General features: G+C 33.1%; 1 protein-coding gene across 1 annotated transcript in view; it reads right to left on the bottom strand.

Annotated features, from left to right (window-relative positions):
• Positions 1-22,611, bottom strand: part of LOC124371999 (hemicentin-1-like) — a gene marked incomplete at its 3' end in the record, with an annotated part of 57,954 nt that extends 35,343 nt beyond the window's left edge. The window contains exon 1 of the mRNA XM_046830373.1: positions 21,888-22,611. Within this exon, the coding sequence (XP_046686329.1) occupies positions 21,888-22,605 (718 nt within the window). The remainder of the gene's footprint in view (positions 1-21,887) is intronic.
• Between the last annotated feature and the right edge of the window lie 4,239 nt (positions 22,612-26,850).

Here is a 26,850-nt window from a genome sequence, read left to right as displayed (position 1 = left end):
TGGGTGTTCGCCGCTGTGTTTTTTATTGCAAACAGTCAGTGCCGGTATATTTGGATCAGTTTTAATCGATGCGCGCTGCAAATATTTTCCGATACATCTCCATTTTTTTAAAATTCTAAGTTGTCTGTATTTAAAATTGTTAAAAAGAATACAGGGTTTCCCGGTTTTTGTTTTTTCTATTGTAAATTGCATATTTTTGTCAATAATAAATTGATGAATAAATAAATAAACAGATAAAATGAAAAGTCACGATTATTAAAAGAATCTAAGTAATAAATTTATAAGAAATAAAACTTATTAGATTAACAATAAAAACAGTTTCTCTACAGCAAAAAGGTGCTTCTGTCGGTGGGAATCGAACCAATGTGTACTGAGATGCTGTGCCGTGACCCCTACTGTTGCTGCCACGCAGGTAGACAAGATGTGGTAGTTACTTCTTGTTCATACGGCTCGTCGCTCTGTGGTTGTGTTAAAAATGGAGTTGCACAGTTGTATTGCAAGTCTAACCTTGCTATTTTTGCGACTAGGTTTAGGGCTAAAACTTACAGATAAATAATAAACTATCCAACTCACTGTAAGGCGTTATTTATCGGTAACTTAAAAGTGTTCTTCAGTGACTGATTCTAACAAAACTGTGACGTAAAACCTTACAAAATTTCGTCTGTGCCAGTGCCGCGCTCGTGTGTACTTTCTTGACAGTATACTTTGACTATCAGTAGGATATTAATACGTACAGATTCGAAGACCTTAATGTTTCATTTTATAGAGCCTAAAAGTTAGTTTTGCTTTCAAAAATTATTTTTCAAAGTTTGTTATTTCACTTTTCATTCTTCATGTATATAAAACGAGTTCAGGTACATTAAATCAGGTATGCTGATCGTCTGATTTTAATTTCTAACATTCACTCTATTCGCAACAATTTGAGTGCGGAATTACTAAATATATACCTGAAAACTTATTTTATTTCAGTTTCCTTATTCTATACACCTATTGTTATATTCATACACGTATTTCTTATATATGTTACAACCTTTTATCATATTTACATGTTAAAAATTTTATTTCTGATGATAAACAGGCAGTTTATTAACCATATGAAATACCTTGGATAATTACCGGTTTCTCAGATCAATCTAGACCAGAAATTAGATGAGCTACCGTTTGTAAAGACAACCTTTCGACACTGCGTTGAAACCCCAATTTCAAATGATCTTGACTTTTTAACAAAAAATTAGTTCCTCAAAAATTTAGGTAATTACTGTAATAAAATCAATTACTCGAAAAATTAAAATATGTGGGAAAATATTTCAAAAGCCATGGATATAAACAAAGATAAAGAAAGGATTCCAATTAATTGATCATTTCAATCAAGGGTCAACGAAAGGTTAAAACTCTACGATGTAAAAGATGAAGCAGATTTATTCCAGAAATATTACGCGAACGTCGGGGACCGCCTAGCCCGGTCTTTCCTGTAACCTGGGTCGTCACGAAAGATACTGAGTACCTGGTGGACGCTTACTTCCGGGTAGAATCTATAACGGGCCCCGAACGCCAGCACGTATTCACGGATATGAAGGGCGGCTCGGCTCCCGGCAGTGATAACATTCTAGCTTAATTCCTTCAAATTTATTTGGCCTATTTAATTTTTCCCTTGCTTCATATAATAAATCAGAATATTAATGAGGGCATTTTCCCAATCACTTTCAAACTTGGAAAAAGCAATCCCGTTTTATAAAGGGTAAAGTAATGTTCATGATTTCGGGCGGACTTCCCAAGTACGTTCATTATTAACAGTAAATATTCATTAAATTTGTCTAGATTAATGAATGTGATTGAATGATAACATATAAAATATATCTTCTTACTGGCCGTTCTTGTATATGTTTATTCTTTACGCCTCTGAAACTAATAAGTTGTAACGTATTGACTGTTTACATTTCTTTCAGTGGCAATCCAAAATCTACCAAAAGAATTATATTGCTTGTTTTTTTACTGTTTTTAACTATTGAATTATGGTATAAGAGCACAATCATATTTTTAAATTTTTGCTATGACCAATTTTAAAACGGCGGTTACCCATCCAAGCAGCTGCCACGCTCGGCGTTGCTTGATCCCGAACCGTTACACTGTGCCATTGGCAAGAGGAAATGTTCGCTGCCACAACTATAAAAAACCTAAGGTTCCTATGGGCTAATAAAACAAATCATAGGATTTAGTTACAAATACTGCTTTATCTAAACAGTGGTTTGCAAGAAGACCTATAATATTTCGTGAAAAAATATCCGTATTGCTTTATAGTACCTTGAGAATGAAATTATGTTCAGATCAAATATTTCCTCTATATCTGAACTTCCTAGTTTAAATGAGGATAAATCACTATAATGGCCATAGTAGGATATTATTAGTATTTAGGAGAACATGATAATTTAGAAAACAAATTTTCCTAAACCAAGCATTTTTCAGACATAATATATTTGTATGTTAAACTTTTTTATTTTAACCCCTAAATATATTTTAATGACAGGTGCATTTATTACCAAACAATACAAACTTGGAGATGAACTATTTCGATATAATTTAGCGTTATGCTCCTTATAAGTATAATGTGTATTTTTGTGCATTCAATAAATTAAGGGAAATCAAGTTATATGAAATTAAAGTTTAGTTTATCCGATTTCTATACAAATATTTCAATATATTTTAATTTTAGATTGTTTTGTTCAAACGCATTTATATAGTTAAAGGACGAAACAAACACGATAATAGCACTCAAGAATCAAGTACTTAATAAAACCAATATCCGTAAAAGATTTAAGGGTATCGTAGGGGTAACACGTTCACGGTCAAAATTTGTTCAAAGGACTTTTATAATTACTTTCTTAGAAAGAGGGCTGTAGGGTGACTTGAGAAAATTAGCAGTTCTACATCAATGAACCGCAGTTTACAGAAGTTGATAATAATGAAGCAATGGGGATTTCCAAAATGGTCATTCCAATGTATGTCCGCTATATTTTTCACTAGACCAGCGGATGTGTTTTGTTATGGGTGAGAGTTTTTATTTGTTACGGTGCAGTAACCATATTAAATAAACCCAAAGTCGCAGTTATTTCCTATGAACGATTCCCTTACGGGGAGATTTGTGTTCATGGAAGGTTTGTGAAATGGCCATATACTCATTTGATCTTTACATTCATGCAAACAATGTTTTGTATAAATAATTTACGGAGTGTTGAATGAGTAGACTGTAGAAAACAAACAACACATGGGCGTTACAATAAATATATCTATTTAAGATATAAAAACATCCTCACTACATGCACAGCACATAGAACGCCATTAAGTTTTATTTAATACTTACTTATGTTAACGAAAGTGATGTATTGCATTTCTCAGTCAACATAATTTGTTTTAGATAAAATATATGTTAAGCGAAACGTACAACTTTCCTATATGACTATATGACCATTCGTATCCAAAGGAGTATCCAGGAGGCTTTTGGGGTAACCCCCCTCCCATTATTGATACAAACATTCAAACTAGGCTTATATTTTAACTTACGTTAAACAGAATTTATACTCGTTGTCAAACAATAAATCAAACTCGTAGTTCAGTTTTGTTTTTTATTTGTTTCGATATTTTAACTATAACAGCTGACATATAGTAAAACACAGGACTTGTGCTTTATAATTTTTCTCGGAATGATAAGTCCGTCTGCCACCTCTAGGGGTTGACAAATAATAAGACACTATCGCTTATCAAAAGGTGTTTTATAGTTGACCAACATTTAAAAATCAAATAATGAACTTCAACCCTTTGGTAGTGACTTAAAACACACAAAAAGTTACGTAATAACCCATGTAATTTATTTTATACCATCTTTTAATCAAATATTTACAAAAACCATTATTCCACAAACTACGTAAAGAAATATCATGTTAATCATAATATTATTGTTATCATAATATCTGACTTAAAGTATGTATATTTTTATTTACTTAAGTTTTTATTTAAATAAAAGAACATATTTTATTTACATAAAATTCCACAAACAATATATAAATAATAGAATAATATTAACAAAATATTATCATAAAGTAAATGTGAAACTCTTAATGATATCAAAATGAACTCGAGAACTTTATGCAAACAGTAAAAAGTCTTTCCGATCAGATAACTTTTAAGTTTTGAGGCATAAATAATGTAGGACTTAAGTAAACAATTAAATGTTTATAAATTTGTAAGTTCAATTTTTTAATTTTTATATAATTCTAGTTTCTATTTATGAAGCTTTGTTCTGGACTTTCAAACATGTGTTAGTTGTGGAAAGCAATATAACTGCAATAATAAATTAATTAATAACAGATAATTGAGATGCTATATCACGAAAAATATTCAAGTATTTAATTTTTAGAAAACATATATCAGCCTATAGACTGAAATATACTACCGTAAGTCCCCCTGAGAGTATCATGGTCGGTAACGTCAAAACCGTAATTAAACAGAACAGAGAGAAATATTATGCTCATTTCACTCAACGGCGGTAACTGCTTTTCGAACAAATAAAGAAAGGCAAAAATTGTCGAGGCATTATGAGGATTAGGATTTGAATGAACAAAATTTATTATTGTTTTTAATAAAATAGTGTTTTATGGTAATGGATTTGAATAATGTATTCTAGTCCAGTAACGTACAGTAGATTTCACGTTATTCAGAAATGAACTATGTTCTCAATATTTAAAAAATCTTATGTTATCGAGATATCAAGGTTAAAATTTAATTTTTTTTAGGATTTGAAAGGCCTTGCTAATTTTAAAATCAGTTGAGAAAACACCTTACATGTTTGAGGATAGTAAAAAAAAGTCGAGTTAAGGAATAGACAAATACATGTTGTTTGACTCGAAGAAGACAAGAAGAAAACTGGATTCTAACAATTCGATTTTGTAGAAATAATATTAACTAAATATACTCGTATTATAATATAACAGTTAACAGATCTAGATTGAATCCTATAAGACTGACCTGTTTATCTATAAGTTTGGTCTAAAATCACAACTCAGTAACTTTAAACTAATGTCACTTTTGACATAAATAGATAAGATTCTCGACAAATGTGTAAGAATTCAGTTACCGAGTTACGTAAAGCAATTTCACATTGTAGCTAACGAAAATTATGGTTTTAGAGAAGGAAAAAGTACATCTGATGCTTTAATTGATGTTACTAAGTTAATTTCATATACATAAAAAAAACACGTTATAGTGGCATTCCTAGACCAAGATAAGGTTTTTGATTCCGTTAATAGAAGAAATCTCATTAGAAAACTGGAAATTACTGGAGTTAAGAACAACGACGTGGAGTCTCTGCAGGAATTATTCCAGTACATTTATCTTTGTGCAATTTCTGTAAGTCAAATGTATGTATGTATTGTTTGGAAACAAATAAATGAAATGAAATGTTTACTGGAATAAAGGTAATTCGACTTATATGTAGCCGATCAGTCCATAAAGTTAGTATTATAGTTTTACTGTAGAAATTTCTTTTAGATCGTGCGAGATAAGTTCGTTGAGTTTAAATTCTTACATCTCACGTTTGTATCACGAAGATTAGTAACAATTTTCCAAGTTGCACTCAAAAGGGTTCCCACCTGTCAAAATATACTCTATGTTAGTTAAAACTTCTTTAACTGTGAATAACTATTAGTTCTATTGGGCCATTGAATTGTAAGATATAAAGTATCTTGAAGTTTTTTTTGTCTATTAATTAAAAAAATTATTAAACAAAATTAGCTTCTTACGAAGTGATAAGTGAGCTTTGTTTAAATAGTCTTTAATAGTTTCGAAGACATATTAACAATTTAACGATTTCTCTAACGATCTAACATCAATATATAGAGAACACTACTACAATTTTTATTATGCATTGTTTTTCGTTAGTTTTCTTACTAAAAACTATCACCTTTACTTTTTCAGCGTATCAACGTTCTAAGAAACTGAAAAATAAAATGCTAATTTGCTACGAAACAGATTTACGAAAATGTTGTATATTCCGTGCCTGGGGAGGAAATACACTATCATCTCAGATCTATCTTATTGTCAGATCTCAGTTTGATGACTAATAGTTTGTCTAAAACTGTAAATACAAAGAGTATCTATTATGACATTAGAGTCTGTGGCATAATTAGAATATTTAAATTAAAATTATCAACAAACTAAATAGATTTTTTTGTCCATTTATATTGGCATACCAGCATTAACTTTTATGGTGGTTATTTCCCTATCGCTATAATATTTTTGTGTCACACTTTGTGTGTGGACCCTAAATTTAGACAATGGAGGTCAACCACTCACATACAAGGCGGCGGAAACACATACAATTACTGATTATTTGTCTAAAAATTTGTGCAGTTGTATTTACAGTAAATATATCCTTTATAATGCCTTCGTATTAATAGTATATCGGAGAAATTTTAACATATATTAGTTAGAATGTAATTTAATTATACTTTATAACCTGTTCTGCTGTGATATTTGAAATTGCAGATTTGCCCTTAATTCAAAAATAGTTACCTTACTGTGTCTTTCTCTCTATAAGGACTTCCTGATACTTGGGACTCTTTGCAAGTCACGTTAGTTCGGGCAGGTATTCCCCTCGGCGCTCGGAGTATCGATTTAAAATAGGACTCACAATGGTCAACCCAGGTGAGCCACACCGCCCGGTTCAGAAGGGCCGGTTTCGTCGTCGGCCTGTTGTAACTGACCATCAGAGCTTTGGCATTTTGGTTATATAACCACAAACGCACTCTCATTAAAATTCAAACCATTGATATAAAAAGTACATGCACAATCAGCCACGTTGTTAGTCTACATTTCCACGAAATGAGATCAACCCGGCGATGCCTCAGTTTGAAACTACTGCTGCCACGTTTAGCTTTATAGTTTGTTTATCGTATGATGGTTGTTCCAGATCAGTATTTCAAGAACGCAAATTTAATATAATAGGCATTCCAAACTGGAAAAAGCCTTCCTCTTTTCGTTCATATGTTCAATTGACTGTAATGCATCTCATATGGAGGCTAATTTTAACATATCTACTGTCTTATTGAAATAAAATAGCTGGCAAACTTAACGCGGCTACTTTCTTCAAAGGTCGCTTTCATCGGGTATCAATCCCTCTTTTAGAAAAAATATATTAAAGAACCTTCAGTTTTGTCATTAATTTATATTTGCATCTAAATAACTTCATTGCTTTAAGAAGTAATGCTAGTTGGCTTCCGGCCACGCATCTGAGTCAGATTTTGCCATGTGGCCTTGCAGATTTTGCCTTGCATGCCAATTGTATTTCTTAAGAGACCCTTACTAGTCATATCCTGTCCTTCCACATAGGTGACCAATCAATACAAGGATCTTATGAAACAGAATAAGGAGGAAATTCGGTACAGAGAAGAACGATTGTATTAGTAAACGATGCAGCGGTCACAGAGGAGAATTGATTTTGCGCTATTATTACTTCAAAGTTTTAGGTCAGGCAACGAATGCGCTAACACTACAACTAGGTCGGGCCACCGTACTCTGCTGCATTGATATCACATTGAAACCTTATGAAAAATAAATTCCCCTTAAACTATAACTAAAAAACCCCTTTTCATATCAAAACCATGGTGTTTATATAATTTGCGGCGGTAGTCAGAATTTTAATGGCGGTAAGTTTATGGCCGACCAAACTGATATAGCAAATTGCACTGATGGTCATTCTTTACTGAACAGATGATAGCAAAGCCGCATCTTCCGATCATTTATGTATACAACTACTAGATAGATAACTGAGCAATTTAAAATTTGTCTTGCCGACTGGGATCTTTGGATCTACCAGACGACAATAAGACGGCAGCTGCAGTAATTACGTATGTTGTGATCGCCTCGTTTTTTTTTGTACTTGCTCAGTCAGGTACGTAGTTATACTGAATGTATGCTTAATAATCATGTATACTTTTTACCCGGTGATAAAAGGTTTAAGAAAAACTGAGCATGAAGAATTAAAAATGATGAGCAAATCAAGAATTGATTTACTTCTTCTTGCTGTTTGACTCAAATGTCACACGTTTTAATGATAGACTGGTCACATCCGCTCGCAAATTGTAGAAAATTCATTGCTATTCGAGGGTAGGCATAGTTGGTACTTTTATTCTAATAATTTTTAAAATATAGGAATTCACACATTGGTAAAATCTTTTAAACTATTTGTAAATAGTGATTTATTCAAAGTTTAATATTTAGTGTTAAAAACAATCGTTTTCACGGGGAAAATATTTATTTGAGATAACTACATTTTTAGTTATATATTATCCAAATACTGCTACAAATCTCGATTACATTAAATATTTGCAAAAATGGATCTTGATAAAACAGAATTATTTTCCTAACAAGTAAATGCAATCTTTTTTTTAATCTAACGCATCCTTCCTAGTTTGGCAATTAACACAAACTGTGCAGGATGAACTAAAATCACTAATTCCTCTAAAATAAAGAACGGTGAAAGAATTGCCAGATAAGTTTTTTCAATAAACCGAAATCAATCGAACATAATGTGAACACCTACCAACCACTCAGTAGCTATTCTCTTGTTATAACTATAAAGATATTGACGGTATCTAATGACCTCACTTCAATATTAAACTCCCGGGACTATGAAAGGGCTCTGTTCTCACAGAAGATAAACTTAAACAATTGCAGTCCTTCCAGGAACCAGGCTACTGAATCGTCCTATGCCGGCCCGAACCGAGGGGCAACTATTTATGCTCGGCGCAATCTAGCCAAATTTTTCCCCCCAGAAGTTTTAAGAATGGTCTACTATGGCCTAATCCATCTTCATTTTGCGTATGGAATAAGACTTTGGGGAAGTTGTGCAAAAAACAAAATGAAGCGCGTCTTTAGACTTCAGAAAAAAGCTGTCAGAATCATTGAAAATTTAAATTACAGAGAGTCGTGTAGGGAATATTTCAGAGAGTTGAGATTGCTGGCTTTGCCCTGTCTCTATATTTTTGAGGTGATCATGTACTGCAGATCAAGGTGCATCTTGATTCGTGGCAGGAACGGTCATCGATATGACACTAGAGGCAGGGATAACTTTCGAACTCATCAACGCAGATTGACATTAGCGCAACATCTACCGCAAGAAGTTGGTGTCAGATTAATCAACAGGCTCTCTGAAGAAATCAAAATTTCCAATAATCAAAATCGATTTAAAACGCGTCTCAATCTCCTTTTGGTGTCCAAGGCTTTCTGCTCTGTTGATAAATTCATGATAAGCCACTGGGATATTTGAGAGTGCTGGATCTGAGGTCAATGCGATTGTGTCTTGAATGATTGTGTGAATTGTGAATATGAGGTTGCGTTAATGTGTAGATAAAATCGTGTAAATTTACTTTAACTATTGGCTATTGCGATATGATGTAAAAATTGTTAAAATAATGCAATAAAGAGATTATTATTATTATTATTTTATTAACGTTTACAGGTGTGACAAAACGGTTTTGTGAATTTTTGTGCTCTTAATTGTCTCAGCGATTCATCATAAACTCGTCAACAGAGTAAAATGCCTCTGGCACCAAAATAGTTTTGAACTGATCTTTAAATTTAGTTGTTTAATACCTTCAGGGAGACTGTTATTAGTCCGACACCAACTTGAGAAGGCAAATTTCTGAAAGCATTTCTTCTGTGTTGTTGGACTCGAAAGTTATCAAGTTACCTCTACTGCCATGATGGTGAAACCCCCCCCTTCCATCAAAGCGCACTTTTATCTGGAGTAAAGGATCACCTTGAGAATAGAAACAGGACAGAGTCAGTAACCCGACTTCCCTAAAAGCATCTCTGCATGACTCTCTGGCTCTCAAACCAAAAATCATTCTCACAGTTCTTTTTTGGAGAATGAAGACCCGTTTCCAACTTGTGTTTTGCACAGCTACACAGAGTTTAATTCCATACCCTAGATGAGGATAGATTATGCAAAAATATGCCGTTTTCAAGATTCCGATGGAGCAATACTGTGCCAAGTTGCGAAGAGCAAAAATTTCTGATGCAATTTCTGCACAAACGTGGTCGATGTGATTATCCCAAGTCAAACCCCGATCTAGCTACATACAACGGAATTTCGTGGTTTGAGTTTTTATTGTTTACATGTTTTATACTGTAAAGTTCCATTAAATCTAGAATACAGTAAATGTTTTGTTGATAGTGCTAATATTGACAGTGTCCTGCACTGGGCGCCAAAGAAAAAATTTAACTTTTCCTGTAAAGTGACGAGATGTATAATATTTATTGAGAAATTTGTTTAAGGAAAACTGGTATTAATGATTTATTAAAATTTCCTTAATAAAAAAGCAGCATAGTATGGTATTGTTTTGGGGGGAGAAGGATAGGATTGAATTTAAAACCTTTGATAAATATTTTATAAGAATTAAATATAGAGTAATATGAAATATTATTATATTTTTTACCGAGACTCGGCCGGCAAAGCAGATTCGGGACGACTCAGACGAATTTCCAGAGGTTCATATCGGTTTGCTTCCGGAGTGAAAAACTCGTAGAATCATCTATTAAAGTCTATAGTTTTATATTTAAATACATCCATGACCTTTTTTATTGATACAAAAAGCCAATGTAGTTCCTAAATCTGGCAATAATACTAAATATGATTGTATAAACCTCCCACATTTTTAATTTACCGTTCTATAGATCTCCCCGAGATACAAACGGAAAGACATACATTTCTGCTATAAAGATTTAGTGATAGATTTTATTTAATTTAACATTGTTTATGTACAATTCAAAAATGTAGTTCAAACAAATTTAAAACCTTAGAAATTTATTAAATTAATGAATAGTGTTAGTGCTATTGGTTCAAAATTAGTGAAGCCTGTAACTCGAGGGGCTGGAAAAACTTAATTTATGATTGTCTGTCTGTCTTTCCGAACGACATTCCGATAACTAAATGTGCTATTGACTTGAAATTGTGCATGAAGCTTCATTATCTATTTGAGGAACACCGAGTTTCATGATGGTCTGTGTCACTCTATAGAGTTTGGTTAGGCACTAGCCAGAGAGTGGTAATAACCCTAATATCTTTGTTTCGTATTGCGCACAAAACTTGTATACAAAATTGTACACTATAGATTAATAATACCTCATTTTTTCTATTGAGTAATTATTTGTGCAGGATATTCATAAAATACATAATAACTAAAGAAGAAGTTATCAACATACACAAAGTAAATATTTGTTTCGTGAATGCTTAGCTGTTAGCTGTGATATTTTTAGGAAAGGGGTAAATTTATTTAATTAACAATAAATTCAACATTTTCAAAAATAATATTTTGGCCTAACAAATTGCCCCCATGTGCATACTAGTATGTCTAAATTTATTTTAAACCATCAACACACTACAATGTTTTTTTTATGTTGTGTTATGTTATCAAAGGAATTTTATATTGTGGAAAATTAGCATTTCTTTGTGAAACTCTTTATTTTGCTCGAAAGGTTTTAATAAATATCACACAGTTAGAAAACAATTTTATAATACTCTTTTTAATAATATGCACTGTTAAGATATTATAATTGCGTTATCATCTTCAATTCAAGAGTATTGTCTTATTTAGCTGTTCTCTCTGGAGCGGTTCCCTGATATTTATAACTCCAGGCTATCGCTTTCTAGATAATAAACGTGCCACTCAGAACACTCAACCATTGAAACCGTTGGCCTAACATAATATCAACTTAGATGATGTTCCATTCCAATCGGCTAATTAGATAGCAATATAATCAAAAATCTGTCATAAAGCAATCATTTTCCAAACTCCTGCCTATCATGAAAATTTACATTGGACTAAAATCCTAGTTACAGTTAAAATATAGACATGCGTAGATATTAACTACTTCATCATTCAGCTAACGCACTTTTTCCTGTCTACAGTGTCATTTACATCGTAAAAAAATTTAATACTCATGCGATAATTTTATGTAACGCTGTTATAATGTATTGATTGACTTTACCTACCACGTCATTCATGAGAGGGCGCAATGAAAGCTGATTGAAAAGAGGAAGGAAATTACTTTGCTTTCTCTCAATCTGAAGTATAGGTTAGGTTGCATCTTGAACCTAATGCATAGATGACCACTGCGGTGCTGGCTCGGTATATTCATCACTGCATGACAGATCAGGTTCTATTACTTCGGTGCTCAGTGCACAGTTTTCAGCTCTGCGATCAGAGCAAACAGTGCATTCAGTGCAGGTGCAGGACACCGAGGAAACTCGCTTCCAGTCTTCTGTCAAGAACGGGGCGAGTGGGCGAGAGATAGCGAGCAGTCGAATGACAAAGAATGAACATCCGCCCCGCTGACCAATATAGAACTCTTACTACCACTACGACGCGACAATAGTACTCTTGTCCTGCTTGCCTTGACCGTGGTCAGCACCTCCTGCACTTGGTCAGGGATTCATTCATGAGTTTTTCAATAACACTTCAATAACTAACGCTCGCGCCCACTTAACTCTGTGTTGGCAGCCGATCTTTAAGGTTGACTTTTTGATTATTCCTAATGACTGCAATTTTGGGTATTAAAAATTTTTTTAGATTCATCTCATAACCAGAACTAAAAACTGTTAATGATAAAGATATGAATTTTTAAAGTAGGTGCAAGTAGTCTGGCTGAAGAAAATGTCAGGAATTTATTTATAAAACATTTTTTAACTATTTATATATTTTGTAAAAACATTTTTAAGCTATATTTAATCTTAACAAATTTAATTTTCTCAAATCATTAAAATTAAGAAATGTCACGTCCTGAAGTTACTATTTATCTACGTACAGTACAAAATTCACTTTTTTATCATCGGCATCGCCCGTTTAATGTGGACTTCATCACAAACATTTTCTCATTTACACATATATTAATCGTAAAAACTCCTGTAATATTGCTGTATTCCTATATTATTAACTTATTCCCTTACGACTTATATTGAGGTAATATGTGAAAAGCTCGTATCTATGATTTGATGTAACTCATTATGTATTGAGGAAATATTTCCTCCCGTGTTTAGTAACTTTAAATTAGTACGAGTATATAGTGGTTTCTTGCAATAAGACGGAAACATTTATATGTTATTTGGAGAAAGGAATTCAAGTATTATCGTTGGATAACATGCAGTTAATTATAAACGAAATGGGTTCAGTGAAAGGTTAACATCAAAAGTTACAGTATGTATTTAACATTTAATGGTAAATCAGAAACAGTATTGTGCATTGGTGTCCCGTAGCGTTTAAATGTTGACAGAGTTTAAATCCAATCAAATATGTCTCAGTTCCTTATAGGACATATTTGGTTAGGGATCATAAATACTATCAGACACAGAACTTTGTGACACACTTTTAAGAACGCTTTACTTTAAGATTTATGCACCAGAATTAGTGCAAACAAATATTCTAAACTCTAGGATGGAATCAGTAATTTAACGCGATTTACTGAGTGTTTATCCATCGTATATACATAACAGAGATTAGGAGCATTTGATAGCGATGCTTCCTTTCCTGGGAAGGAGCGGTGGATTTCCCATATGATATTTTTCTTATATGGAGTAATCTTCATTCGTTCATAACTGTTACAATATTTACTATATGTGCTCTATATAGGTTTATTTGGAAAATCTGCCATTTATTCTTGGATTGGTATCCGCAAAGCAATGTTAAGCGACCATCTATCTTATCGCTGATTGCCAGGTTCACATCTTGAGAAAATTCTTTAAAGCTGAAACAATTTTATTATTTTCATTTCTCATTTTAAATTCGTTAAACATTTTTTTTACTTTTGTTAACATCATGTTATTAACCTTAATTATTAAGTACAAATAACACAAATAGGACAATATTCGTATTGTTTTTGCTAACATTAACCATAACAAAAAACATATTACTTTGTAAGTGTTATTATTTTTCAGGAAAATTTTGATTTAATTAAAACAACTATATACGGAAAACTAAGGCGCGGCGTTGAAGTTTCAAAATCAAGCAACATTGGAAACCTCTTCTATATTTATCTCATAAGAGTATATTTAGCTGTTATTACTGTGTCGTGTAGTGTTTAAATTGATAAAAATATCTTGAATTGGTTTTCATGAATGTGAAATAATTGGGGAGGAGGGCTTATTAGGCTAGCTTATTAGGCTAGACCCCCCAATCAAGTGAAATGCACATATGAGTAAAGCAGCCTTATTCGGCTTAAGCATTAGGTGTGTAAAAACGTTGATATGTATTAAAAACAATATTTATTTTTAAACCTTTTTATCGGTACTTTCACGCCATTCTCTATTTGGGGCGGTTTCCTAACACAAAGAAATTTATAATGATAATCATAAAATAATCAATGTGCAAAATTCACACCTATAATATTTTACCACAGTTGACATTTAAGAGGCTCTTTTAATTAACAAATTTTTGTAACTGTAGAGACGGAAAATGGAATTTTTAGCTATTTTATAGACCAGTAGGGCGTAGCCCGAAGAGTTTTCGAAATAAGAATATGCATATATTCATCCAAGGAACCCTAAGAATGTCTGCGTAAAATTGCAGTACGATGGGTTAAATAGTTAAAGCGTGAAAGCAAAACAAACAAACATAAGCAATTTTCCATTTATAATATTATTAATACCTTCATGTTATATCTAGGCCTAAAAAATCATTGATAATAAGGATAATACATTTTACCGTACGTGCTAGAAAAGTGGCTTGTGGGAATATTTTTATTTTATTCATAATAAAATTCTTAAATTATATTTGATTTAAATATAGACATTTTTAAGATATGTGTAACTTTAAATAAGTAATTATTTATGAAAATATATTTTTTCCTTTCCTACAGTTCTAAATTACGTACAAAAATAAAATTTTGATATCCATCCGTTTTTTTTGGTCCTAATTTATGAACTTGACATATATTTTCTACATTCAATGTATGTAGGTCTTAAAAGCCATTAATAAATAATGCTTTATATCTACGAGAGTGGTCTGAAAAGTTTCCGACCTAACAAACATGACATAATTTGTGAAATAAAAAAATCAACATAGTCTCCTTGTCACTCTACACACTTCTATCAGCGGTACCATCTCTGTAACCCGTAAAAATTGTACTCGGAATATTTCTCTGAAAAATAATTGTTCACCAAGGTGATTGCCTCTTCACTTGACGATCACATTGTCCTCTGAGCGCAATTTTGAGATGAAGGAACGAAAAGAATTCGCTTGGGACTGGATCTGGTAAGACGGATGATTAAGCATTTAAACCCGTAATTCATGGATTTTCGCCATCATAACCGCTAAGGAACGAGAAGGTTCGTAGCCTTGGTGAAACATTATATTCTTTTTCTACAAATGTGGGCGTTTCTTTAAAAAATGTCTACCTTTACCTTGTCAAGTAATGATGGATAGTATGCTCCTGTAATGGTTTTCCTTTTTGAAGCTAATCTATTAAATTAATTCTATTAATATCGCATAAACAGTCGTCATGTCTTTCCTAACCAAAGAAGCAGCATTTTTTCTTTTTTTGACTCTGTTCCCCTTTTGTAATTCTTTTCGGGTGTATAATGGTGTAGTCAAGTTTTATCTACAGTAATTAATCAGCGCATTTGGATTATTTTACCTAAACTGCGCCAGAAGAGCGTTGGAAATGTTCATCCTAGAACCTTTATGGTCTAACGTGAGCAAACGCGACATTAAACGCGCGGACAGCTTTCTCATGCCTAAATATTGATATATTTTTCATTTTAATTCGGTGGTCGTCTAGCACCATTTGGTTAACTCTGTCGATGATTTCATGGGTAGTTGCAGTTTTTGGACGTCCCGAACGTTCATCGTCCCTCAAGATCTTATGGCTATTTTTAAATGAAGCAGCCCAAAATTGCACTGAGTTAAATGATTGTGCAGAGTTTCCATACACAGAATCCAACTCATTTTTGATTTAATAAGGCGTATTACCTTTCAAACACAAATAGTTAATGGCAGCACGATAATCGTGTCCATATCACAAAAACACTCCCATCAACTGACTCGACTGTTACATAAAAACGGCACGTCGAAAATAGCTAAAACTTTTTTTAGTAACTGTCAACAGACGAAATTCAGTAGCTTTTGTTAACGAACCTTCCATCTTCACGTTCAGAAAGCAAACTTTTCAGACCACCCTCGTATACTATTAACTAACTCCGATATGTTTAATACAGAATTATACAGAATTAGAATGTGAAAAGATCTATGTTGCTTTTATGTACCATCTTTTAAAGCAGAGTATAACGAAGAGTTGGTTTTACCATCTGTGAATGTAGAGTGTGAACAGACCTTAGCTATATTTCATGGTTTTATATTATGCTATATGGAGATATGCTTGTGTAATATCTCATTGTGTAATACCAAAATATTTCTTCCCAAATTCAGTAACTTTAAATTAGTGCTCAGTGGTTTCTTGCAAAGAAACATTTAATATGTAATTTGAGGAAGTAAATTCTTGTATGATTGTTAAATAAAATACAACCATAACCAATATAGGCTAAAGTAGTGAAAGACTAACATCACATGTTACATTCGATATTACAAATTAAAGGGCCAATAAAAAGGGGTAACATAAGAAACAGTATTGCGCATTGGCCCTCTGTATTCTTAAAATTGTTAAAGGTGCCAATGACCTAAGAATAGGCGAATTTAATAAAATAATAAAATTTGTGCGCACTTATATTTATAAAACATTTAGGAAAAAGGAATAAATTTTAAAACTTTACAATTAAGTGCAGTACCTGAGAACTAATAATATTTTACAAGATGAGCTCAAGATTTTGTCCACAATAAATTGACATGTTAAGACATTATTTGTATAAACTTGGTATAATGTTTATTTTTTAGCTTTTAGTGAATTCAACTCCCTTCAATATCACATAGTTATAATTAAATTTTTTATGGCAGATTTATTATAAAATGTACAACTTTTATTTTTCATTTCATTCCGTATTTATAATTTTAGGATAAAAATATGTTGCTGGTTATCTTATAGTATAAATGGGTAGATGTAACTCAGCAGTTAGTATGGAATTAGTAGGCCTATACGTGTATACATTCCTGGTCCCTGATCATATTCGAAAATTAGTATAATTAAAAAACAATTCTTAGATTTAAGTTCATCATTGATGATTGGTGTATTATTTTTTAAACGATATTAATGTAGAATGTTTACATTCTTTTAGTGTGTTAGGGTGATATATGTGATGTAGATGTTTAAAATTTTAAAATAAAAAAATACTTTGAAGAGTGCTTTAAAGTTTATAATGTTCTGGCAAAATAAAGCTGTTATTTTATCTATTTCAATGCAATCCTTTCGCTGATTTGCTGGCCGCACAACTACCCAGCAATAATTGAGACGCTTGAGGCATAATATTCTCCGTGTGTAAACCAGCCACTGTCAATTAACTTTTATGTTAAATTCACTACAGAAAAGCGACCCATTAACAAATTAAAAAACAGTATTATGACAAAAATGCACAGCATAGATAAATCAAATCAAATCAAATCAAATTCTTTTATTGCCGTAGACATTGCACATGCATAGACATTGTCAATAAGCCGAAATACTACTCTTTGTCACAATATTTAGAGACAAATTATATATTGAGTTAACTTAAAATATACTGAGCCAGTTACAAATTATGCCTTCCAGTTTTTTTTTTTTTTTTCCTATGGGGCGGCCTACTGCCATGCACTTAAGCCTCAAGGGCCTTTTGCGCACCCTGGAAACACCATGAGGCCTACCAGTCTACAACTTCAGCAGTTCATCAAACCGCCGAAAAACAACCTATCAGGTCCTCCTGGGAAAACTCACCACCCCTGTTCAAACTACCAAAGATGGCATACCGCTCTCTTGCTATTGCAGGGCAATCAAAGAGCAGGTGCTCAGCAGTCTCCTCCTGCTCATTACACCTTCCACAGAGCGGATCCTCCTGAAGGATGCCAACTCTGTGTAGATGCTTCTTCAGGTGACCATGCCCCGTAATGAGACCAATGACCTTAGAAGACATTGATCTGTTTAATGAGAGAAGGTCCAAAGCCACCTTGGAGGAAGGTGACTGTAATACCATTCTACTCACTCTCAAACCCGGATGCAACCTCCACCTTCTCCCATGCTCCGCGCGAATCCATTTCGAGACAACCCTAGAGGATTCACACCTTGGAACACCGCAGAACGGTTGAGGGCCCGTCATAATTGTTGCTGAGCCCTGGTTGGCCAGGGCATCAGCTCTTTCGTTCCCAGGAATCCCCTCATGACCAGGAACCCAACAAACGGTTGGGTTCAATATCGTAAATAAATTATTAAATAATCAACAAACTATTTACAATAACATATATAATAGCAAAAATATAAACATATGGTTAAAATCGAAGAGTAACAATAACAGGACAAAAAATTACATTAAAAAGTTGTGTCAGAAAGCTCTAGGAATTCATTAAAACCATAAAAGGGATTTTTTTTAAGCCAATAATTTAATTTTTTTAGGAATACCTGTTTCGGGTATTTATTTATATTGGAAACTAATTTATTATACACTTTCTTACACATTACAACATGACTTTTTTAAAACTTACTTAAACGACAGTGCTGAAAACTAATTTTATTTTTATTGCGGGTATTGTATGAGTGTATATTTTCATTTAGGACCATGTCAGGTAGTTTTTTCAAAGAATAGACAGCAAGTTCAAATATGTAAAGGTTAATTACTGTATTTATTTCTAATCTTTTAAAAATAGGCTTACAATGATCAGATGGATTTGAACCGTCAATTATTCTAACGACTTTCTTTTGCAATTTTAAAATTTCTATAATTCTTGAAGAATTGCCCCACACAAGTAAGCAATACTTAATTATTGATTGGAAAAAAGCAAAGTAAGCCATTCTAATATATTCAGATGTTACACAATTTTTCAATCGTCCCAACAAGTATACAACTCTAGATAGCCTAGTTTTGATATAGTCTATATGAGTACTCCATGTAAGCTGATGATCAACACTTATACCTAAAAACTTAGTACTAGTAACTGTTTCCATTTCCACTAGTCCTTCATCAAACGGCCTTAAAGAAAAAATTATATTTTCAGTTTTATTTTTGTTTAATAGATAACCGTTAGCTCTAAACCAGTTTCCCGATTCTTCCATTGAGTTATTTACCAAATTTTTTAAGATAAATATTACTTACATTAAAACATGCGCATTACCATATCTATTTATAATTGTAATTATAGAAATAGTTTAAACTGAAAATATTTTCAATGCGTATGATTTAGAACATGTCATTCTATTTAAATATATTTTTAATATTATGAAATACAATAAATGTCTGTGGGTAATAAGGAGGCCACAGATCAGATGCAACAGCAATTTATGTTTTAATATTAATGATTATCCAAGATATTCTGTTACTTTCACCTAAGGTAATATTATTGATTACCTTAAAATGAAGTAAAATATGTGAAATGAATGCTTTACAACTTGGAGTTTTACAAACGAAAGGCAAGTACAGGTCTTTTCAATATATTACAATCAAAAGGCAGATGCAGGTCCCTTCCCCTCTTTCTCCCACCACCAACCACACGACCCGCGGATCAACATGTACCGCTTAATTGTACGGTGTATAAAAAGGACCAACATTGACCGCTCATTACACGCGGACCAGCATGTGGACAAAAGTTTTTATATATTAAAAAATATTAGCATACATTTATCAAGCAAGTTATAAAACATAAAATGTACGCTAAAAACAAATTCTTAACACGGTTGTATGAAGGTTTAAATAGGGGGCTTGATGGACCTGCATGGGTCGCTGTATAACACAGGACCATCAAGTGCCTTGTTTCCGTAAATATATATATATATATATACAGGGTGTCAATTAAGTCTGGAACCTCTTTTTTAATTTTTAAACCACAATATAAAAAAATACCAAAGTTCACACGTGCTTACTGGTGATAGTAACGCATACATCTGCCCAATTACCGACCGGATAATCCCTTTGGGGGACGATCCACAAGCAGTCAGACAAAATTCTTAAATAGCAGCATAGTTCAAGTTTGGTATCAAATTAAAGGTCTTACTTAGCAGAGTACAATGCTGCAAATCGGACTTCAAAAGGTGGATTCATTCAGTAGTTATAGCTATTTGAATTTTAAAACAATTGAACAATGTAAATTATTAAGTATTACAAGTAAACACCAATTAAGTACCTGTGATCAAAGTAAGTGTTCAAAATGTTCCCCTCCCATCGTCTGGCAATGTCCTAGGCGGTTTTAAAAGCCATCCACTGCATTTTGTAGGTAGTCACGAGGAATATCTTGAGCTTCTTGGACTATGAGATTTCTTAGGTGCGCCAAATCTCGAGGCTTAGTACGATAAACTTTATCTTTGAGGTATCCCCAAAGAAAAGAAATCCAGCGGAGATAAATCAGGGGAACGAGCAGGCCACTCTACTGCACCATGTCTTCCAATCCATCTGTGAAGGAATATTGTATCCAAGTATTCTCTAACAAGGAGAGCAAAGTGTTGTGACGCGCCATCTTGTTGGAAATAAATTCTTTGAAATTGTCGACCAAGAGCAGCTTGTAGTACAGAACTATCTCATTTTGGAGCATTGCTAGATACGAGTCCTTTAATTTGATACCAAACTTGAACTATGCTGATATTTAATAATTTTGTCTGACCCCTTGTGGACCGTCCCCCAAAGGGATTATCCGGTCGGTGATTGGGCAGATGTGTGCGTTACTATCACCAGTAAGCACGTGTGAACTTTGGTATTTCTTTCTATTGTGGTTCAAAAATTAAAAAAGAGGTTCCAGACTTAATTGACACCCTGTATATTGCTGTCACCGCGTAGGAGTAGCAGATACTTATTTCTTGGCGCTTATACATAACATGTAGATAATTTAATTGTGACAACAGTACAAAATCTTTTATTTGTATTTTGTTTTTAAACAGTTTTTTTTTTTTTTTGCGTCTTAAGAACTTTCTTATGACAGATTTTACATCTTTTGTAAGGCATCACAGTTTTAAAATGGCTCACATTTCAAATCTAAAGATTCTTTATTGTTGCTCCACATAAGAAAGGTTTGACTACCTACGTGCAAAATTAAAACGTTTTAACACACATTATCGGGAAGTTACAAACTACGCCAACTAACTAGATCGAATATTTATAGACACATTTAAAATGTCTCTAAGCCTCCTTGTGCACAGGTAGAAAAAAGAGTTTATTTGAAGCCAAAGAAGCGACACGATGGGTTTTATGTTTAAAAATAGCATGAACTAAGAAACAGACTCATTGTATGAAATAATCCTAAACTGACAATATATTATTTCAAATAAAATTGAGTGTTTTTCGGCTTAGATTTTATAGAATCTGATCATATACAATAATTTGTTATGCATTAAAATACAAATATAACATTGTAAGATTTAATTTACATTTATTTGTAATGATTGCTTAAGTGCTGTAATGCATTGATAAATACATTGTTGGTGGTTCTTAATTATTTAATTTGTTGTTTTATAAAACATAAATAAGCAAATTTCGATAAAATTGGAGGTTATTTGTTTTGTGGCTACAACAAAAACAATGATTCATCATATTATTTTATTTTGTAAGCCGTGAATTTCTTTTCTGTTTCAGCATTACAGTGACCGTGGTCAACAAACTTGCTATATTACTGTTTATTGCTAATATTGGGTGACAATAAATATGATTTAAAAAAGCCCACTTTGAGAACATTCATGATTTAAAAACTTTCAATGCATTAGAACGAAACGAAATTGAGACTTACACGGGTCGTGGAAAGGTACAAGGACGTAGTTCGATATCGGCCTGTCGGGTCGCTGCAGCATGGTCTCCATGATCTTGGCGGCACCATGTCGTACCTGCACCAGGTCGTCCCACATGGAGCCCGTCGTGTCGAACACGAAGGCTAGTGTAGAGCCATTCACGTCCTGAGGCCCCGCACTGGCACTGTCACTCTGGTACTCTTCTTGGCTAAGTAAATGCGTCAGCACACTCGCATCCACATCGCGTTTGTCCGTGGTTTTTCTCGTGGAATGGTTTGAACTGATATCACTAAGTTTTGTTTCAGATGTAACGGTTTTCAAGCGACTACCATCATCTAATGAATGTTGAGGTTCTTCTACGTTAATAACTCCATCATTTAGCATTCTATCTTGAATAGGTATTTCTTCAACCTTTTGATTCCAGTCATTATTTCCAGTTATTTTAGACCAAATTTCCTTGTCACTTAAATCTTTTAATGAGTCCACTGAAACATCACTCGGCCCCGGTTCCTTGTCATTGGCTATAGGTTCCGGTAAGTCTCTCCAAGGATTATCTCCTGCATCTTTCCCTAACAAGAAACTGACCAACCTGTTCCAGGATTCGTGCACTCTAGAGGAGTTGACATCCGAGTAGTAGAAGTATCCAGAAGGCACCAGGGAGGCCTCAGTCCACCATACACACACACACACTAGGACCCACACACGCACACCCGTACCCATCTCTCTCCCGTCTGCGACTGGCTGATGACTTTTCAACCTCCGTTATCGGCTGCTGATAATGTCGTAGTTATCTCTTTCACTTCCGCATTAACCCTCGGCTTCGCGTATCTCATCCTAATCCAAACAAACGGCTGAAATAACAATTCGATAAAGAACAAATTTCGTGATTTCTGAAATTACTCGGCTTCGCCAAAGCTTGAACATTCGAAAACTGTGTCCAGGTAAATAACGCCGTTATACTGTTCCCACATAATCTATATCTTTTAAATTAAGGTGCCGACCTTTATCACATATCTTATCATTATAGCGTTAAGGAAGATGTCTTGTTTTAATGATACAATTAATATGCATCCAATCGCATTTTTATTTATTTATTTACTTTGTGTAAAGTGTATACTTTTTGAATATTTAAACGAAGTACAACAAATTTAGAAATTTTTTCTGAATAACCTATCAAAATATCGAAAAAACTAAAAACGTTTGGTTGCGTATTACTTATACCATTAAAATGATAAATTCATCATAATGCTATGACAATATAAAGTCGTAAGGGCCGCCAGTAGACCCGGCTCCAAATTTACCTTAACCTTCATCAGTCCAGTAGCTATATCCATATGGATACAGTTTCCACGTACAGGACGTACACAGGATATGGTCATCTGACTAATTAAAGTGGGCTGTGGCGGATTAACTGGATTTGGTTCACAAATTACCTTAATCTTAACTTTTTGGTATATTTAAATTGAATCAATTGCAATCACTCTCATGGTGGAAATTCCTGGATATATTTTGAATTTTCTCTGATCAAGGCCACAAAACCCCAAAAAACCCAAAACCATCGGTCTGAAAATGTATATGTATGGGCTCATGTAATATGGCACAAGCTTGTGAACACGATAACTGTCTTAATTTTAATGGATCCAGGTAATATTTATACTTAAACAGTATTTGAACAGAGTTTGTTATCCAGTCATAAATAAGAAAGTTTCATAACGGCCGCCACTCGCAATAATTTGTTCAAAAATGTTGATGGTTCCTAGTATTTGTGACGACTGCCACTGTCATAGTGTTGTGCGGGGGGGGGGGGGGTCGTGAGCTGTACGGTGTTGAGGAAATAAATGCACCTCTCTACGTGCCGCGCCTACAGATCAAAGAAAACTTAGGTATTTGAACTTGCTCTGTTTACACACACTAACTATATTCAACCAAATATGCCATACACTGTATGGCAGATATATTTATATTTCCCGTTAGAAATACAGTAATATTAATAACTTACAATAATATTAAATAAATTAAATTGTATTAAATTAAATCAATCTAGATAAAAAGAAAAGTAGTTGTTTTCTAGATGAAAAGTTATTGCATTTTCTTAAGGATTGAGAACAAATGATTTAAGTTTGTTCTACATTGGATCACTGATAAAAACACCTAAAATATTAATAGTAAACTGACACGTTTTATTTAACAATCCGGCTTACACAGTTTTGCGTTTTGAAAATAGTAGTAGTATGGGAATACATTAAACATTGTTACACTGGTTACTATGCTTGGTAGCGTAAAGCAATTTAAAGATCGTTAAATTTATTTACTGTAAAGACAGACAATATTTTGTGACATGATCGAGTGATAGAACGCAACGTGATGCAGAATATCAATAATTTGTGTCCACGTATAAATATCAGTTGTAATGTGATGCAAAAAGTATGAAAAGTAGTATTACAGTATATAATTTTTATCATATATGGCAGCCATCACGAACCGAAAATTAGTTTATTCTTGACTTTTACTCTAAATTGGTTTCCTTTTATTGTGGAAGGCACATTTAAAATAGCTGAAGACACAAAACGGAGGACCGAGCGCTAACATGATTCAACAAACCGTTCGCTCCCTGACTACAATTTGAGGAAACAAGCGAGTGCAGTCTGTCCGTGACCATATCATTTGACATGTAACTATATGTATTTACATGTAGTTACAAAACTATAAACCCGAATAGAATTGTTGAAGGGACATCGAGTCCGTTTTGGTTAGGTATATAAATATGATTCCAAGTCTGAACCAAGGAAATATGATTATATAGAGAACAGGTATTGGAAGCATTAGCAAGAGCGTATACTGTACTTTATCAGGTTTACAGATATTTATATACCTTCGAAATATTAATACTGAGGTCACAGAAATCAGCGGGTCGGGTGGATCGCTAAGTAGACATTCATTTTCATTGGTTTGATAATTATATGTTGAAGATGGAGCTTGTATTGTCTACTTTTAACCGATTTACATTTAAACACATAAACCAATATTTAAAAATTTTCAATATTAGTTTATGTGTTTAAATGTAAAAATAAGTTGATATTATTTACAAAATTCTAAGAGATTGCGCATGGAATTCAACACAAACAAAATTATTTTGAAAATTGCTTCAACTTACAAGGAATTTATAAAAACCAAACCCTAAAGCTAAAATTTAATAAATTTAAGAAATGTTTACATTGCACATAAGCACATTTTAACATTTAGGCGACCAAGCGGTCTAAATGTAAGATGATTTACTATTCCTCATTTTAAATTTTACTAAAGGATGCGCTAGGTCTATCACTCGACGGGCTGGAAAATTTGATTTCTCCCTGCCTATCTGTCTGTCTATCCACATGATAACTCAAAAACGAATTGAGTTACAGACCTACAAATTTGCACGAGGCTTCATTTATATATAGGCAACACTGGGTTTTATGATGGTGGATGTTAGGCTATCGGATTTGGACGAGGTTAGTGAACTTTTTACATTGGGCTTATGGGTAACTATTGTGGTAATGAGAAACATCTCATACAGTAATTATTAAATTTATAAACAAACAATAAAATTATACGAGATTGTAACACATGACATATTAGCACCACAACTACCCCAACATAAACAAAATTATTTTGGGAACTTTGCGCGTAGACTTTTATTTTTAAATAGAAAAATAATAATAGAGTAGAAAGTCAATGTTGAAAAGTCGGTGACAAGAATTGATTTTAACGCATTCTTACGTCTTAGTACTCTCTCTAAGCTCACCGGAACTTTTAGTATCTGAACACAACCATGCAACCTAACTTAAAAACAAAAATGTGAAAGTATCTTGTGGTAAGAAATACCGTGAACGCTTTCATCTGTAGACATGAAACTTCCTTTCTACACTGATGAGAGGTATGATGGTGCATGTCTAACCATGGAATTTAGTATGCGTCACTGAAGCGTCATTAGTTTTCTTTTGTCTGCCGGGGATATTAAAAAATGTACCTTCTGTATGAGACATGAGAATGAAATGAGCTATATAATTGCAATTTTGCATGTAACCTCAGCGAAGCCTGATATGCGAGACGTGGTGTGTATACTCTTATACCTTGTTATGATAACCTGATCTATGGACTTTGAGTTTTCTCTATTTAATTGTTAGTATTTTTTTCTAATATAGGCTTATAACTTTTATTATCGATTGATGTGTAATATTCGATTCGTGGGGATCTATATCGTGCATTACAATTTGTATTTTGGGCACTTTTAACACAAGCGATTTAAAAATTAAAAAATTTGTAAAATATTGACAAGCTGATTTTATGTTATTAATTGTTAGACAAATTTGATTTCACACTAGTTTGATTGTTTGATTTAGAGCTTTATTATGTTCTCTAAATCTTGATTTTAGAAATGTTTGACAATTCTAGTTCAACTTTAGTTTTTCACTAATTGAATATGTTGCGTTTGGTTTTGTCTCATTTGAGTTTTTATGTAGTTCATTGGTTTTAAAATTAAACACTTTTATTAAGTTTTGTTTTTTACCAAAATGTTTGGAAACATAACATTCATATATAGGCTAAAACATGTTTACATTTGAAAATTTCGAAAATCGAACACCAGACCTACGAATTTTAACACATTCTGTACTTAAAAATTTATGAAAATCCTATTAACCTGTTCTCAAGAGTTAATTTTTTGAGAGAAATGATTTAGTGACTATGTAACAATAATTTATTCTCTTAAAATTAAGTTGAGACACCTTATATAAAACATTCTGTATATTACAGACGTAGTTAAATATTATAAGTAATTTTATGCAGTTCTGAACATTTTTGTAAGTTTTATAGTGGGAGAGGGTATATAGAATTATCCAATCTATAATATTCAAATAATTTAAAATTATGAAGCTCAAAAAGAGAAAAAAACGCTGGAAGAGTTCTATGTGGTCTTACATTGTA

The sequence above is a fragment of the Homalodisca vitripennis genome, unplaced genomic scaffold (genome assembly GCF_021130785.1).
Source record: "Homalodisca vitripennis isolate AUS2020 unplaced genomic scaffold, UT_GWSS_2.1 ScUCBcl_2364;HRSCAF=7046, whole genome shotgun sequence".
NCBI classification, from domain to species: domain Eukaryota; kingdom Metazoa; phylum Arthropoda; class Insecta; order Hemiptera; family Cicadellidae; genus Homalodisca; species Homalodisca vitripennis.
Note: the sequence above shows the minus strand (reverse complement) of the source record. Positions and strands in the feature narration are given on the sequence as shown.